Consider the following 18,322-nt stretch of genomic DNA (forward strand, 5'->3'; position numbering starts at 1 on the left):
CACATCGCACAGCACACGGGCGCCTTTGTGTTTGGCCTCCATCGATAACGCGGCCGCCGCAGTCGGGTTCGAACCCGGGAACTCCGGCAGAGTAGCCAAGCGCCACGTAAGCCATTCGCTCGAAGTGTCTGAACGAGGGGACTTGCATTCGCCACACGCTGGTAGCATTTTTAAAGCGCTAGGTTGCGAGGATGCCCCACCACACCTTACCCGAGAACACGCACCCCAATAACTTTTGCTGCTGGTGGTACATACATTTACGCGGTATGAACTCGACTCTGTCCGATAGAATTACGCAGCCGTAAAAGCCTCCGAAAAGAAAAGTTACCATAAGGTAACTCAACTGCTGTTTTCCCAAACATTAGTACAGTACTAACGAAGGCCGTGTAGGTAGCCGCGCAGCACGCAAAGCTGACCTGAACTGGCTCCAACGTGTCATACTTGAACACTGCAGCATAACTTTTTTGCTTGGGCTTAAAAATGCACTCAGTGTTGAAACAAACACAAGAACAGCACCAATCCAGCCACAGATACAAACGACCCGCGGCACGCAGGATGTTGCTGATGCCGATTGGCAGGCCGTCCCAGGCAGATGGCGCTACAACGCTACCTACGAAATGACCTTTTTCTGCAACTGATACGAAATGCGCTGCAAACACGGCTCAGAATTATTAAGAAATGACACCACAATAGCACCATAAAAACAATGAAAGCTGACAGCAAAAATAAAGTACAGATTTTAGGTAAAACTGCTAACCGTAAAATAAAAACCGAAACTCTGCAAAGATTGCACTCGGAAGGCAACTTCACACATTTTTTTTGTCATCGAAGAGCGTTGACGTAGAGCTGCACCAACTTGAGTCTCAATTTTGAAGCGTGAAAATGTTATTGCTAAAACCGGCACCATTTTTTCTTTTCCGAGTCGCGACAGCGCCTGCGTCATGGTAGCGGCTGATCTGCCAGGCATGAGAAGTATTTCGAGCAGAAATTTACAAGCTACATATGTACACCGTAGGTCTAGATACTCTTTCTCAAATAAAATACTCTCTCGTAACCGAAACAAGATTGATTTCGGTTCCATAGCGTGCACTGCCATCAGACAGTACACGGTCCTCTAGCATTAACGCCTAAATCGAAATGCGACAGGCGCCGCGGGATCGAACCCGCGTCTTTCGGGTCAGGAGCCGAGCACAATAACAACAGCAGCGGCTGAACGGAGGTGCTGGCATTCATGGAGGTTCATGGAAGATATGGCGAAGCTATTTTAATTGCGCAATCTCAACCCCTTTTCTCGAGGCGTCATATCTCGTTTCACAATTGGAAGGGTAAAGATTGCAGGCTGAGATAAGCCGCGTTTACAAGAATACAGCAGTGCCGCACCGCATATTTCGCGGACGCGACACGCCACTATTCACATATGTACTATCGGGCACAAAATTTTGCGGAACGAGAGTTCTTGGAGAAACGTTTATTGTAGCTCCAACTCGCTAGTCAGTCGCCAGATAGTGTATGAAGTATAGTAAAGAGTGCTTGGCTAAGGTGGCCTAGCTTGGCCATCGTCTGGGCCCTTGGCAAGTTTCTATTTTATCATAATGGCCGTCCTTTTGACGTAATCACAAACCACCATGCCCTATGCTGGCTTTCTTCGCTAAAATGTCCCTCCGGTCGCCTGCCATGGCTCGATGGGCTCTCCATGTACAAGAATATAACAGACGTGTCTTATATCGGTCGGGCCGCAAGCACCATGATGCTGATGCCTTGTCCCGCTCCCCATACTGGCCGAGCTTGCCAGCCTCTCTGCCCTCGAATCCGCTGCGCCTTCGCTCAACACCTGCGACACGACTTCTGAGCAGCGTAACGATCACTGGATTGCCTCTCTTCTTGACTTTATCCCTGCCTCATCTACGGCACCAGCGTACCGCACGTAGAAATTTTGTAAATTGTAGGGTTTAACTTCCAAAAACAACCCGCTGGCTACAAGGGTCGCCTTAGTGTAGGGCTCCAGATTAAGTTCAAGCACGTAAAGAAGACTGAAGAGACAAACACTTAATGCAGTGTGACCATGCTGCCTCGAGAACTTTTGCATAGGCTGTCAGAAGCAAAAGGCCAAGAACTATCTCGAACTATTTCCTGCGTAGTTTCTCATGGTGTCAGAAGCTTCAAACCATTTAGGTAAAGAGAGCTAATTGATCAACAGCTCAGAGCGAGACTAACACCGTTCTTGCTTCCAGGTTGTTGATCAGTTTGACCTCACCATGACATCTGCTAGGCATCCTGGTTAGCTTAAATGTAGACTGACTGCCCAGGCAAGCAGTGGTCCCTGGTTTTATCCCAAGACTAAGAAGAATTTTTCTTCAGCTGCAAAGCTTCTGAAAAAGCTGTCTAGCTTTGTTCTGCAACCGTATAACTGCAATCAAGTTGAAACTCATGAGTAATTACAGCCTAATTGAAATTCACTTCGCCTCTAGTGTTTCCCTTAAACACTTTGGACTACATTATGAATGTGCATTCCAAGAGCATCTTCCATTCCCCAATATTATCCTTGCCCTAAAACAGTTAGCAATATGAAACTCAAAAAAAGAAGAGGCTGCATGCTGACACTGTCAACAGGAATTTTCTATTCAGTCTTTAAGAATATATGCACCCTATTCTAACGATATTTTTGACACAGCATTCTGTACACAGACTTCGGACACAAATCAATCACATTCTCATTTTACAGTTCCATTCAGTGCCTCTCACGAAGAACCTTCATGTCTGCTCTTTGGTCATAAGAGGGTTTTTGCTGCAGTGCTGCCTGCATTACCTACCTCATTCCAATTTCCTATTCTTCTTTTGCCAAGGCTGTAGAGTCTGTTTGCACCTGTTTCAGTTAATAGGTATATTTAGCAGGCTAGTAGCTGCAGTCCACAGAGTGTTTGATGTTACTTTCCTTGCAATGAAATAAAATGTAGCAGGAAGCTTTTAGATAACTGGATTTTTATGCTGCAAACCTGTTGGACCTAACATGTGCTTTCTGGCAGTTTCTCAGGGTCATCTTTCTGCATTTTTGGGGTACACTGAAACTTAGGATTATAGACAATGATAGATAATGCTTTGTGCAACATGCATGGAAGCAACTTCACATTTTTTTTGCCATGGCTGCAATCCTAGCAGAATGACCTCGAGCATGAACTAACACATGGTGACGTTTGAGTTCAGGTTCCCTGCTGGGCTTTCTAGAAACTATATGCTTGCTGCATGAAGTCGAGGCTTGGACAGAAACCTGTCTGGTGGGGATTGTACGTGGAGAAGGCAGAACACCGAGCAAAATAAAATGAACTCCAAAATTACGTTTCAGCTCCCACACGGAAGCCTTGTTCACAAACAGGTTCAGACGTGTAAGGCTGGCTATTTAAGCTTGAAAATGTGCCCTAGGCAGCGGGCGTATGCACTAGAAAGTGCCCCATCAGTGCGATTAAGAGTGTGTTTGGTTGTCTGAATCATTAAGGATTCTAGATATAGACAGCTCTGGAGATTCTTTTCTGTTTTCAAAATGCACGCTTTGCTCAAGCTATATGATGCTGCTTCCTTTCAGAATTTTCGGCGAGTGCATTTGACGAAGCTTTCTTGTTTGCAACATCATACTGGTGTGGTTTCAACCTTTCAACGAAGTTTCCACTTTCACCCACATGCACATGGTTTTAGTCTCTGCACGGTATACTGTACACTAAGCCCGGAAATTTTTTTTTTGGTGCGGACAACAGCTTTTTACCTGGCTTGAAAAGTGATGATATTCTAGAGTTTCGTTTTTATTCATTATTCTCAGCAATCACTGTCTGAAACTCTCTACTAACAATAATCACATCATCTAATACAGAAGCATCATTCCATGAAAGGTTGAAAAAGTGTGTACTTTTTAATTACCTTCATTTGCCATGCCAATGAAACCTGTACTTATTGTGTATGGCTTTTATTGCTTGAGTGCTTATAGTATTGTGTTCTCTGTTTGCCATGTTCCTTAATGAGTTTGTAAAATTGAGCATGCCTAATTTAATTTTTTGTTGTTATTGTTAATTCTTGCTGCACCTGTTTTTCGATATGTAGTTGCTATCTGCCATATGTTTGATATGCGTCATATATACAATTAACAACAGGAGGTCCACCTGACAGTTTGTACTCGGGGCCTCCTCCTCTACTAATTTATTTACCTCATGCCTGCACTAGTTTTAGAATAAACAATAATGTATGTCAAACGAAAATTTGCAGTGGTTATTCGTCATCTGCATGCCGTCTTGCTCACATACTGTTAGATTCACACCGCCTGCTAAGCTAGACCTCTTGCTGGAGGTCAGATTTTGAGTTAACGGGATTGGTATATTATTCAAAGATGTTAATTAGGCCCCGGTATTTGGTCCTGGTGATATTCCTCCAGTGTAATTCACAAATTGTGTATGATTCACCTACTTTGCTAAAAGCTTTGCAAATTGTTCACACCACCTTTACAAGAAACTGTTGTAATCACTTCGATAGGTACAAAGTTAATCATATTACTTTAAGAATAAGCAAGAAAATTATGTTTAGGAGTGCTTTTTATCTCAGGCCTTGGATTAAGCATGTGAATTACATTTGGAATGATGCAGCCATCACCTCCGGGTTTATTACAGTAGAGATTCGGTCATATACTTGAGTATGGATGTGTTTGTTGGGGCTTGCATACATGGCCATTTATAAGTAAATTGAAAAAATTAACAACAGTGCTGCCTGATTTCCACCGGGAAATTAAAGACAGTAACTCAGAATGAAAGAACAAATGCAAACTGAAATAGAAACAGCAGCAGAACGACCAAGGGAAAAATCTTTGATTAAAATCTTTCTAGAATATTTACTTGCTAAAACTGCTGTAAACTGTGAGAAATATACTCAACCAACTTAATTACATATTGAAGCATTTCAAGGCAAAAGAGCTTTCCTTAAAGGGTGATGTTTTCCATTCATCTCTTTTTTACCTATCCTTGAGTAGAACAGCTTAGTGTCAAGTACTGTTCATATATTATTCAATGGTGCTTTCTTCTATGATTTGAATGAGTAGACTCTTTTCTTTTTCAACACTTTTAACTCATTGGACGCTATCGGGTGGTGCAAGTAACTATTAAAAAATATATTGATGTTCAGAGAGTAGTCACCATTTTTTTTATTCTGAGGACACTAGATAAGCTCCAAGCCATCAAAAAGAGGCTCACTACACAACATCAAAAGAGTCATTATGCATTGGATAAAAGGAGCAAGCACATCAACCAAGCATGGAAAGCAGGTCTCTTAGTGAGAGAAGCTTGCACTTTCAGAAGAAATATCACTTATGTTTAGGACCTACTAGATCACAGATTGCAGAAGATATGTCGATGCCACATCGAGCTCAGATTAGACACAGAGCAGTGGATGCAATATTAATAATGACTACTGTTTGCACCCTGGACAGTTTATTTACGGCAGGTTGTGCTTAGTGGGATTTTTCTCGTTCTGTGCCCAATGTTAAGATAAGACAGCAAGTATATGCCATCATGAAACTGTTTGCAACAGTGTCTAAATTAAGAATATGATCTTATAGCCCAATGCACTGTTCTAGGTTACCTGACACAATTGTCACTTCAGCTCCTTTATTTCAGTTTCGCCTCATAATGCATGCCACAACGTCACCCGTAACCGCACGCAGCTTTCATGAGAGGTGTGAGATAGATATGAACGTTTGACGATTCAGCAATTTGAACAAAAAATTGTGCCACAACCCAAGAAGAAGAATGAACAAAATGAATATGAACTGTCGTGACAATTTTTGCAGTAAACCACGAAAATATACGCTGAAAATCTACATCATACAAAAACCACTCCGGCAGGGACATTACAGCAGCCCCGCTAAAAGAAAAGACTCAACTAAGCGACGGGTACGCAGAAAAATCACCGACAATGAAACAAAAGTGCCAGCAGGATGGTTGGCTTGCTTATTGTGAAAGGCCAGGAATTTTACACACTGCCTGTGACACTCACGTATTCGCATTACTACAATACAACTTGGGCCTAGCAGGCGCTTGCATTTGTTGGGAACAGGCGTGGGCAACACTGCACTTGGCTGCAGCGTCTGTTTTTGCAGCATTGCACTTGTCGGGAACGGGCATGGGCAACATTGAGCTTGTCTGCAGCGGCTAGCAAAAGGAAATACGCTACACTGTAAAAAATTTTTTCCAAAAAAAACAGACATTTTTTGGCAGCTGTCCTGCCAGAAAATGTCTGTACTGTTCTGTTTTCCGTTTTTCAGTTTTTCGGTTATTTTACAATGTTAGATTTTTATCATTTACCGAAAATCCCTGTAAAAGTTCTGTGAAATTTTATTTTCTGTTTCGAAGCAAGGCTGTGATTTTCAGGTTTTTCTTTCTCATTATTTACTGAAAGCTTGTAAAATGTCTGTGAAATTCATTTTTCTGTTTTCAGTGATTCTGTTATTTTACATTGTTTCTTTTCTGTCATGTACAGAAAATCTGTGAAATTCACTTTTCTGTTTTCAGTTATTCTGTTATTTTACAATGTTTCTTCTCTATCATGTAAAGAAAATCTGTGACTGCAAATTGAGTTTAGTTGTCTGTTTTTGGCTTCCCTGTTAATTTACACAAAATTTTCTTTTTGGTTTGCAGAAAATATATTTGAAATTCCTGCAATGTTCTGTTTCCTATTAGTTGTTCTTTTATTACAATTTTTTTCCCCGCACAAAATACGGTTTCTGTGCAAGCACAAGGGCTCATTAAATTACAAATACAATCTTTGCGTCGTTTATACCAATGAAAGTGTGATATTACATAATTCGTTGATCGAGGGAAGTTGCGTGTAGTAATTTAAGAATATCTAAATATGAAACGTTTGCACAACGCACTGATTTTCATCAGTATAGCATTGCCTGAGAACCAAGAGCCAAGCAGCTTGATGTGACAACACTTTATTAAATCGAAAGTCACATCAGCATCAGCAGTCTTCTATAGCTCGAAAACGTTTTCTGAGCCCAACATAATAAAATGTCATACAACACAAGCAACAGAAACTAAAAATCTAAAAGTCATAGTCGCCCGCCGCGGTGGCTGAGTAGTTATGGCGCTCGGCTGCCGGCCCGAAAGACGCGGGTTCGATCATGGCCGCGGCGGTCGAATTTCGATGGAGGTGAAATTCTAGAGGCCCGTGTACTGTGCGATGTCAGTGCACGTTAAAGAACCCCAGGTGGTCGAAATTTCCGGAGCCCTTCACTACGGCGTCCCTCATAGCCTGAGTCACTTTGGGACGTTAAACTCCTATAAAAAAAAGTCATAGTCTTTCAAAGCCGTTACGAGTGCAGCCACTCTTGGTGACAGGCAGTGCTGCTTCCCGCCATTCTTTTGCACCTTTGTTCCTCTTGCAGGATTAATACCTGCAATAGCCCTGAAACAAAGAGCCACGAGCTATCACTAACGACCAGGCACAAAAACTTAATTTTTATAGTTGAAAGACAAAAATATATTCGTTCTACACTTGCACAACCACTCTGACAAGGGCGGATGTGTTAAAAAAATCAGGTCTCATATATGATCCGCTAAGTTGTGAGGGGTAAAAGCTAAGTAAAAAAAAACACTAATATCTTACCTGTTCCCACCCAGAAATAAAACTCAAGCTTTGTGAGGCGTCACTTTGCTACTCAAACCTTCTTTTCAAGCTCCTCATAGCGATAAAGCAGCAAGATTTGTTTTATCAACAACCACAGATCAGCATGACTCACAGGCAGTGCTGGGCGGAAAGAGCATACGATGCTTCTACAATGTCATTGTTTACGAGGCATGTGTTGGAGTTTCCGGTCATACAGGTACCATTGGAAACAGAAGTATCTAGGATGCTACTGAAGTCATTTAAGTACCTTGCTTATGAGTGATCACCTCATTTTACTACCACATATTAAATGACTTGAGATCGACTTTCATCTCCACAAGTGAGGTTTTGATCCAGTGGGTAATGATAAAAGTGTCGGACTCGTTCGTAGCTTATGCGCCCTAGGAACTCATAGCCACTACAGTACATGTGGCCCTATGAATGAGGAGGATTGAACGAATAAAACAAGGAGAAACGTGCTTTAATTAAACGTTAGGTCTCTTTTGCCTACCTTGCTACAACGGTTTGCCATGTCAGGACGCACCCCTCTCTCATAAAAAACAGCCTGAAATCCGTACCCCGATTCCATTACCTTAAGTGTGTGTGTGTGTGAGATGCGACAGAAAAAGAGCGGGAGAGACATTTTTTTGCCTTCCGATTGATATTTTATATACAGGGTGAATTTTGTCACTTTTGAAGATATGTTTTAAATACTTAGCTACGTCGGTGTGGTCTTCTGAGCTGGACTGTACAGCAAGGCAGAGATTAGGTGCCTCAAATGTATCTGTAGTTACATAATTAACTTTGACTGACTTTTCTATTTTTCATCTCAGAAGCAAGGTAGGTTATGTTGCAAAATTGATGGTCGTCAACTTTGAATATGAGCTGTTTTAAATACTCCTAAATGGCAGTATCATCCCAGACATCGACCAACAAAAATACACATACGAAAGCTCGTTGAGTCAGCTTTCCACCATTGCATATTCATAGAAAAATCGCTTCTCGCACTTCTAATGCATGCAGCAAGTACAGGCACAGTTAGTGTATTTTTATGATGTATAAGTTAACTAGATTTCGGCAAGAATACGATGCGCAGTTACGGCATTGTATAGTTAGGTAAAGTGGGCCAGCCAATTGAACAAGCTTTCCTTCGATACTTCGAAATACATTGCCGAGTAACAAAATTTAAAAATAAGCCTAACCTTTGATGTTGCCAGATAAATTTTGCAATACAACCTTCCCTTTAAAGCAGAAATAGTAAAGTTTGTTAGCTAATTTAAGCTGATTAATCGTCTAATTATTCATCCTTATGAGGTACATAATGTCCACTTTGCAGTGCAATCCAGCACAATAGAAAGCACCGGCGCATTTCTCACAGTTTATAAAATAGAAGGCTGCAAAGGTTAAAAAAAATTAACGCTTATTATACAGTTGCGTGCTTGTCACTTGCTTTGTTTTTGGTGTTGTGCTTTATTATAACAGAACAAACAAAATACCTGATCTCAGACCTTCACATTTACTAGAATGCATCCTTGTCTGTATGCTCTTGCATTAGCCTCCCAGCAGAACTAACAGACAGCACACAGGCGTGATCCCAAGCTGCTGCTGTACTGTTAACTATAGAGATAAAAGGTTTCTTTATGACGTCTCGCTGTTTGACACATATTTTCAAAAATGAGACTGGATAATGAGGGCATGTTATTACGTCAGTCAATGGTAAATCAATTATTAATTTCTTGTACTACAATGTTGCTAAAACTCCCTACCTTAAAGCAAATTTTCTTCGCTGCTGCTCCTATACTACAGCACACTACCAAATATCTTTAGCATTATTGCGTCCCAGTGCTAGTTCAATGCCAAACTGAAGAAATGCCAACTTTCACCTCTGTAAGCAAACTTCATTGACAGTATGATATTCCCGATGAACACGCACACTGTTCAAATAGCTTTTCAGTTGAAGTGCATTTTCTTCGCGTACACTTAGTTTAGCAGCGTAGTAACCGCTTTTCTAAATAAGGTTTTGGAAGATTGGCAGACTGCAGTATGCATTTGCACAGGGCGTGCTGTGACTTCAGGCAAGTGTACAGGTGAGTGAACATTGGCTTCAGTTCTTACCTCTGTGTGAATTCCAAGCACAGGCTCGTCTCCTTCTGGTACTGGATGTTAAAAGCAAAATGGGCAAAGAACAGCAGCTTGAAGGCCTCGTCTGGCTTCGATGCATGAAGCACTGGATGGGTGTCCACGCAGATTGTGTATGAATTAGCAGTGAGAAAAGTCCATCCTGGAAAAGAGTTGGAAGGAAGCATTATTATTCGCTTTGTCCTTCTGTTTTTATTATGTCTTTCAGTTACACGTAAAGTCTCTTTATTCAGAGGGGTGGGTCCATCACCATTAGGTTTAGGAGGATAAGTGAAAAACGAAGAAGGGATAACGACGAAGATCGCATTGGCCTATATATGATAGGCACATCGAGCCAGCAATACTCATTAAGCATTTCAATCAGCGGGAAGTGTCTTTTAATAAATTACATACATTTGTCTAATATAATAAAGATTTGCATTTTGGACAAGGTAGCACCATTTAGTGCATTTTTCAGCAATTTTTTTAAGAACTGCCCATTTAGTCAGTCATCAGTATCTTACCTTTCGCGCAGATGAAAGGACAGCTTGGCAGATCCCCCAAGTCATCGTCGCTGGCCATCTCCTTATATGAAAAATCCAATTCACATGTGCATTAGCATTAGGATCAGTCAATGGCATGTAATAGAAGAAAAATGTTGCCTTAAGTCCTCAGCACAGACGCCATTTCACTTAAATATGAGTTACCATTGCGTCGCACGCTTAACCACACCGCAGCAAGTCTGCTGGCTTTGAGGATAAATTTTTGTTTATGGGCAAGGTTGACATAAAACTTCCAGATTTTTCTGGTATCTCAGTACAAATGTTAGAGACGTGGGTAAAACAATCACTGCCCTACTGTTATAAAAGGCAGTGCTGACTTAGTTATTGGGAGGAATAAATTAATGGGACACTTCACATTGTGCATTAACGTGCGACGACTGCAAGGAAATAATGCAAACTACATTTGTCAGTTTTTACCTCTGTTAGCTTGTAGAACAGCTCTTTGTCTTCTCCGAAGATTGCGAGCAGTAGTAGTGGCATGGCTTCATATTCAACTGCCATATACTTCCTGTTAGTTATGGCAGCTTCTATTTCTTGGAGACAAGACTTCACACATTCTTTTTTTACTTGGCTGTGTGCGTAACGAAAAACTTGCCGTCCAACACTTTTTAGTCGGTCATCGAAAGTCTTTGCAACATTTGAGCCTAGCAAGATGTTTACGTGGTTGGTCAGGTGCTTTGCCTGAAACAGAAATGGCCAGCTTCGCTCAATGTCTCGAATATTTTTGGATGCATTGATAAGCTGACGTTGTGATGCATAAGTCTCTGACATGAGCTGTGCAACCATGGTCTCATCTGGAAACGCAAGCCTGAACTGCGACAGCAAGTCGTCTTTTTTCTTCTCCTGTGAGTCAGCAGTCTCGTCAGATGGAAGCTTTGGTTGCCATGCCACACACCCATATGAGTCTCTCTGAATCTTCACTCGTTTGACACTCAAGTCCAGTTCATCGTCCGGTTCGAACTGATGTGGCTGCTCAGAGCTTGGCCTTCGTTTGTTGTTAACACAGTTTTCAAGTTTCCACAAGAGTGTCTCAATACCCAAGCCAATTACTGCCCCATTTAGGGTGTCCTCGAATGTCTTCGGGTAATGGCTCACAATTTCAGCTGCGATAGCCCTCAAGATCTTGCGACCTGGCTTCCTGTTTATGGCAAGAATATGGCCACTCACAAGTCGTACCATTTCATTCAAGTCGCTCTTTACTGGACGCTTCCCTTCTTGGCAAGCCTTCATAAGCTGTGGTGGGAAAACCTCCCAAGGTGTAGAAAAGCTTGCACACTGTGTGCTTGTAGGCGATTGAATGTCATTTGGAGAAAGTGACACTGGTGGGTTGGGCGTAGCCGCTGAGTGAAACCTTTCAAGAAGAATCCTTCTGCTGATGGGCTTTAAAAATTGCAAATCCTCTTCAACCACATACTTCAGATGTTCCAGGGACTCTACACCACATTGCTGCAGCTTCTGGACTGTCAGCTCTACAATCTCCTTGTCCAGGGCTGGCAGCCAGTTGGAAATTCGTTGTTCCAACTCCATTGCAGCTATCTGAAACACAGTTCTAACTCCATCAAGTAATCGATGCTTCAAAACAAAAACAGGATAACTGCAGCGGGCAAGGTTGTACTGGATTAATGGCGTGTTGTCAAGCAAGCTGTCGAGCTCAATGCACTTGATTGGACCGTCATTACTTAAGATGCTAAAATACTGCATTTCTGGTTCATACGATGTACTAACAGTTTTTACAAGAAAAAAATGCCGGGCATCTTTTGACAGGATCAGCTGTATTTCCCCAAACTTTAGTTCACCGTTCTGCCGTGACATTACAACTAGCATTTTGCACTCATACAACAGACCCCGAATAGTTGGTTGCTGTGTTGAGAAAATTTCCCCTTCATCAGAAACAACTTCCCGAACTTCGTTCTGAATTTCAGGACTGCAAAGGCTGATCATGAAAGTAGATGCATTGTCGAGAACGTCAGTACTGCTTCCTGTGTTCTTGTAAGCTTGGAAAAGCTGATGCCGCTTAGATAAAGTCAACGTCAAATTCTTGAAATTTTGACAATTTCTAGCACATTTCTTGAAGTAGCTGTGTTTGCTCTCGCATCGCATTGTCCACAATCTGATCAGGGGACCAAACTGCATAAGCATTGGATAGTGAAGAAGGTAATGGTGTTTTGGCCTCAATGGAACGTTTGGGAACAGAGCTGCTCTGCTTGTCATGTAATCTTCGATGATATCTTGGAGCCTCATAGCCATTGCACTTGTAACTGCTGGCGCAGTAACTAAAAATAACTATTTCTGACAGCAACAGAACCTGCTTCCACACCTCATTCTCTGTAGACTGAACGGAACCGACTAGGAAGAGGGGAAGAAAACGAACCATATTACAGTTCTGAATAGCATGACCTCCAAGTGATTTCTTTACAGGAACCTCACATGGTCCGTCATTGAGGTCGCTGTGCTTAAAAGGAAAGCCACCTATACGGTTATTGAGATCCTCTAGAGAAATCCACTCACAAACCGTGACAAAATATTGTATATACAAAGAAAGGTCGAATGACACTATGCCTTCAAAAATATCGTGTGCCAAACAAGGGGGAAGCCCTGGTGCACAAACGTCGAAATACTTCAGATCGTTGAACAAAGACCTAAACTTTACTCCCTTTTCTGCACTTAAGGAGCTATCGGCTGCTAAGGTTAGGACAGCACTGTTGTAATTGTCTGGCGTTCTCAGCTCGAATACACCTGGCAATGCAAGTGGAGAAAAGAGGTCTCTTCTTTCCGCCAAACAAAACCTGCAGATGTGTGTTGCATTGCTTAAGTTTTCAACAAAGCCACCAATTCCGTGGCTTCCAAGATTGTCACCGAGGATTGTGCACACTGTGCCAATCAGACGTGTGCCCTTTGTAGTGACGACTGTGCCTGCTTCGAGCTTTTTCAGATCATCAATCAGGGGTGCAAATATTTTGTCTTGACCAAAGTATTTAAAGTAAGTCTCACTGCAAAGCAAGCAGAGCTTGATGGAGTCAGTTGAGCATCTCTTCCATGAATAAAGATTGCCAAGAATTAAATAAACTGCAAGCAGCTTGTGCTTCTTCTTCGCAGAACCTAGTGGGTTTACGACTTCGAAAGCATCCTGGAAAAGAATTAGCTTTAACGCTTTTGGATGATTCTTGTAAAGTAAAATAGACTTGAAAACACTGATATCGGTGAAGTCTTTCATTACTCTGTTGGTTTTAGGTAAGAGTTCATCACACTGCTTAACCACAGCTTCATTTTCTATCATGGCCTGTAGTGTTTTTAATACTGGCACGTAGTAGAATGTTGCATCCCTATTTCTTTTGTTTCTTCCCAGTAGTATTGTAACAGGCTCCACAAAGAGAAAGCGTTTCTTGAAAGGCAAGTTACGGGTGTGCTTACTGCGGAACACACCACCCGGATCTCTGTGCACAGCTAAGACAAGATCTGCTTGAAATGCTTCGTCGATTATCTTGTCAACTTCTTCACTGCACACAACATGTTTGAGCCTAGCTTTAAGAATGGAAGTCACCATCGAAACATTAGCGGTCTGAATGTCATATATAGCCTCTGCTATCAGCTGCACAGTGGATGAAGGAACGTGACGCTCTGACAGCAATCTCAGGTACAGATGAGCGAAAGCATCAGTAACTTCGTCACTGCATGTTTCCTGGCAGTCTCTGGGGGAACCGTCATGAGTACTTGCAATTGGAGCTTCATCAAGCTCGTTGTCCCAGGAGTTCTCAGCAGACTGAATATTTCTTGTGACTGCTTCTGAAGCAATTGCACTGACCATAGTTTGAACCTGCGATTGTGGAGCTGAGTTTGTGGCCTTTACGTGGTAGCGTGAAAGGTGGGAGGAGAAAGAAGCCTTGTTCTTGTACGCTTTGCTGCAGTTCTGAAATGGGCACTTCACCTCTGTCACTTCGGTAATGCGACATTTCAAGTGTGCCACAAGAGATTTATAATCTTTGCAGAGCTGAATGCAGGCATCCACAGAGCACACAAAGTCACATCTGTGAACAGTTATAGCACTGCGGCTTTCGCCTTCTGCACGTCGTGCTTGTCTGTGTTCACGGCATATGTGGCTGTACACGCTGCCGACTTTACGGAACGTCTTGCAACAACTTTGAAAAGGGCACTTGACGCGGAACTGGTTCACATTTTTGTGCAAAGCGATGTGCTTGTAGAAGGAAGAGGGGGACGAAGTAATGCTGCTGCATATGCTGCAGGAGTACATCGCTGAAAAAACCAGAATGGAAATAATTAAATTTTTATCCACATATCTTTAAGATTGTTAGCTATACAAGGATAGAAACTTGGAGAGTATGGGAGTATGGGAGATGTGCACTTAACCTGCGCCACTAGTTCTTGGCGCCACAGCAGGAAGTAAGCCACCTTTCTTATTTTTCGGCTTTAACGCGTCGCCTTAATTGTACATTTTTTGTCGATCGTGATGCTCATCCTTCCTGCGCTACCACGATTGTACATACGTTAGATAAAAATTGCCTTGAGCTCAGTATGATCAATCATTAATTGGGAGACGCCTCGCATGCTGACTTTCAACCAATTAGTATAGCAGCACCGTAGATACTAATTTGTACTGTGAACAGCATGCATTTAAATACATAAGCTTGAACACACCTGTCCTGAACATGGTAGAAGTCGTTTTCTTTTTTTATACTGAAATCCAAACAGTGCCTTACATAGGAGCTGTTATTTAGGCTTGTTCTCTGATATATGCATCTGTCACGCAAAGTAAATGGATGATCAGTGTTAGCTAGTCCACGTTGTACTTCTACCGTCGCATTTGCTTTGAATACCGCGGCCGTGCACTAGTGCGTGATGATTGCAGTTTTATTTTGGCTTAGTTACAGGCTCTCTTGACTGAGCTGCAGCGTGATTGCGGATGCCTAAAGTTAGTATCTACTACTTTACAAAGGCCGGGAGCCTTCCGCTCAGGTTGTGAATGCATTTCTGCCAGTTTTTTAGCGCGAAAGCACTAATCCGGAGGTTCCTACCCCAAGAAAATTCTGCTCTTGCTTACTTGTGAAGCAGCTGCATAGCAGCAGCTGCATAGGAACACTATAACAGTTTGCCAAGCATAGTGATGACACTGTGCCTATACATGATAGCCATAACCAGGGTCAACCATGAGCCGAGCATGACTTAACTTGGACTTCGGTGCCCGGGCCACCGCCAAATTTCAGCATGGTTCACCCAAAAATTGACCTCAGCCAAACTGGACCAAAACTGATTATAAGTAATCAGTTTTATTCAATACAAGTATATTTAGTCCTCTGCAATGTCCAGTTCAAGTACTGTTAATTTGATTACATTCGGCGAATTTTGGTTATTTAAGTCACTAATTACTATTCACTAATTAGCGGTCACTAGTCAGGTACTACTAATTGTTAAATTATTATGTCAAGTACTGTTGATTTGGTTGCTTTTATGGTAATTTAATTCCCTAATTGCTTTTGACTAATGAAGGGTCACTTATCAGAGGTCACCATTTCTCCTTTACTACCTCCAGGTCAAATACCGTTCGTCTGATTACATTCGGAGCATTTATAGCCATTTTATTCACTAATTGTTTATCGCCAATTAATGGTCGGTAATTAAGTGTCAGTATTTAGTCCTTTACTACCTCGAGTTCAGGCAGTGTTCATTTCATTGTAATTTAAGCATGCTGTCAAGCATCTACGCCATTTGCAATTCTGCGCCAGCCTCCGAAGAGAACTGACACGTGCGGGTGACCGACGACCCGTTCCCCGCATAACATGCATCTCACCGTCCAGAACTGTCCGTAATACGTGATATAGTCCAATATGGTAGTCTCATTAGATGACAAACAGATCAAACAGCATATTCAACATTAAAATTTTCAGATTATATTTCACAGCCATAGCAAAAGCCGTGTGGAATCTATTTGACGCTTATGCCGATACAGCGGCGGCGACCAGGCCGCCGAGCCTACTGAGGCGAAGACATGCTCCACCGCAATACATGGGGGAGCGCAGGCCGAGTAGCAACCGCAAAGCTGGAAACGAACGATCCACCTCCGGGTCGACGTTGCTTGTCGACAGCTAGGCCAGGGCCAAGACCGCAGCTTTGTTTACTCGAGAAAGTTCGCGTACGCATGCAAAGTCTGAACACTCGTGAGTTCAAAAATACCGTGAGCCGAACGGCCTCCGCTCAGCCGTAGCTCTGCGTGAGCAAGATGCGATGCCGCTGCATTCGAAACGACAAGCTGACGCAGGGCTGGAATCTCGCGAGACTGGTTCGGCTCGCGCCAGTGGCCGGTGCGCCGGCCGAATGACGACAGTCGGCGCGGCGGCCAATGCCGCGAGTCGAAGCTCAGGCGAGAACCCGAGCCCTGGCAGATCTCAAATTTAACGCACACACCACGTTAAAACACGCTGCAAAGATTTCAGATAGCCTTTAGAGGCAATCGTGAATGCGATGAAAATTAAGGGCTGCGTGGTTGCGGTAGCGAGGCCGCGGCACGATTTAGAAGCTAGCACAATGAAATATGGAATAGACACACGACGCTTGCCGCTGCGGCGGCGTCCGCGGCGGCAAGTGATTCGCGCGTGAGCGCTCGTCCTGTTCGTTTTAACTTTTAACTGCGTGTCAAAGCTGCACCTTCACCACGAACAGTTTACGGAGCGTAGGCAGCTTGAAACCGCAAGGCGGAGGATGAAAGTTACGCAGGGCTAGGGCTTTCCCGCTATTTAGTGAGATGCGAGCTATGTGCCCATGCCTTAATATTTCGCTACAGTAATCCACCTCCATCGCACGCAACATCTACAATATAGTTTAGAGATTTCCACCGGTGACACAAAGCAAATCACACTGTCTGTATCAAGTGGCAGAGATTGTTTGTTCACTCACCTTTCCAAATGAAACGAATAAATCGATGCACGATGACACCAAACCCCTCTTCAGGCGGAAGTCATCTTGCGAAGTGCAGCTCCGCATCAAAAGCAACCACATAGCACTAGTTGTGCGAAATATTTCGTTTACTACACTCTAGGCTTTAAAAAATAAACGGATGTGTTTAAGGTTTTCAGGTGCATTATTCGTAGCTTACTTCTTAATAGAGACGCACGTGACTAGACCACGGCGGTCAAAAACAGAAAATGTCTGTTTTTTTGCTTAATCACCTTTCTGTTTTTTTCCAGTAACAGATTTTTTCCGTGCGGCAACAGTAAATTTCTGCAAAAATGCCTGTAATTTTACACACTTTTTTTACAGTGTACCCGGCCAAGCAAGCCATCGCCACAGGCCGGGCTGCCAGCGTCATGAGCGTTTGAGTGCAGTGGGGCCGTGCGGGTGCCCAAGGACCTGCGCGTCATAAACTCCCCTGTGTCTAATAAAGTTTCCACCACCACTACCGGGCACAAGAAGAGAAGCCCCCCACCCCTTTCTTTTCTTTTCTCCGTCGCTAGATGCACGTGTCTTGCGCCCCGAAAAGCGCCCGCTGCCAAGGAACAGAGAGCGGACGACGGTTTTATTTCATTTTTCAATATACGAGGCGTTCCAGGTAAATGAGTCTCCGATGAGTTTAGTGTTTGCATTGGGCGCGGGATATACGATAAGCGAATTTGCATCTGTTGCGCTCAAGTAGCACCAGTACTGTTGTGTATTTAGATTTTTCGCGATACCAGTCAACGCGCAGACGAGCGTTGACCGGCCAAGACAGAGAAAGAGCTGGAGGGAAGGAGAAGGGACGTTTTTTCCGAACTCCACAGAGGTCCCCACCTAGGTCTGAGGGGTCCTCACCACCGGGCGAGACGGGTCTGGACGCTCGCGCGATGCTGAGAACAAATAAGCGTAGCATACGGTGAGGTGCGGGCGCGGCGAGCAGACGCCGCGGCTCAGCCGCGGCGGCGCCGAAGCCCGAGGACGGGGCATACCAACGGCTCTCGAGTAGTGGGCCGGGTTAGCGAACCGTAGGTGAACATACAAAAGGGATGCTGACGCACGTT

General features: G+C 43.3%; 1 protein-coding gene across 1 annotated transcript; it reads right to left on the reverse strand.

Moving 5' to 3' along the window:
- Positions 1–7,310: 7,310 nt before the first annotated feature.
- Positions 7,311–17,251, reverse strand: LOC144124531 (uncharacterized). The gene is made up of 5 exons (XM_077657275.1): positions 17,226–17,251; positions 11,496–11,855; positions 10,281–10,341; positions 9,754–9,919; positions 7,311–7,437 (listed from the first exon to the last, which is right to left on the reverse strand). The coding sequence occupies exons 2-5, from the start codon at positions 11,844–11,846 to the stop codon at positions 7,311–7,313; spliced, it is 705 nt and encodes a 234-aa protein (XP_077513401.1). The 5' UTR covers positions 11,847–11,855; positions 17,226–17,251.
- Between the last annotated feature and the right edge of the window lie 1,071 nt (positions 17,252–18,322).

This window comes from Amblyomma americanum, chromosome 1, assembly GCF_052857255.1.
Source record: "Amblyomma americanum isolate KBUSLIRL-KWMA chromosome 1, ASM5285725v1, whole genome shotgun sequence".
Classification (NCBI taxonomy): domain Eukaryota; kingdom Metazoa; phylum Arthropoda; class Arachnida; order Ixodida; family Ixodidae; genus Amblyomma; species Amblyomma americanum.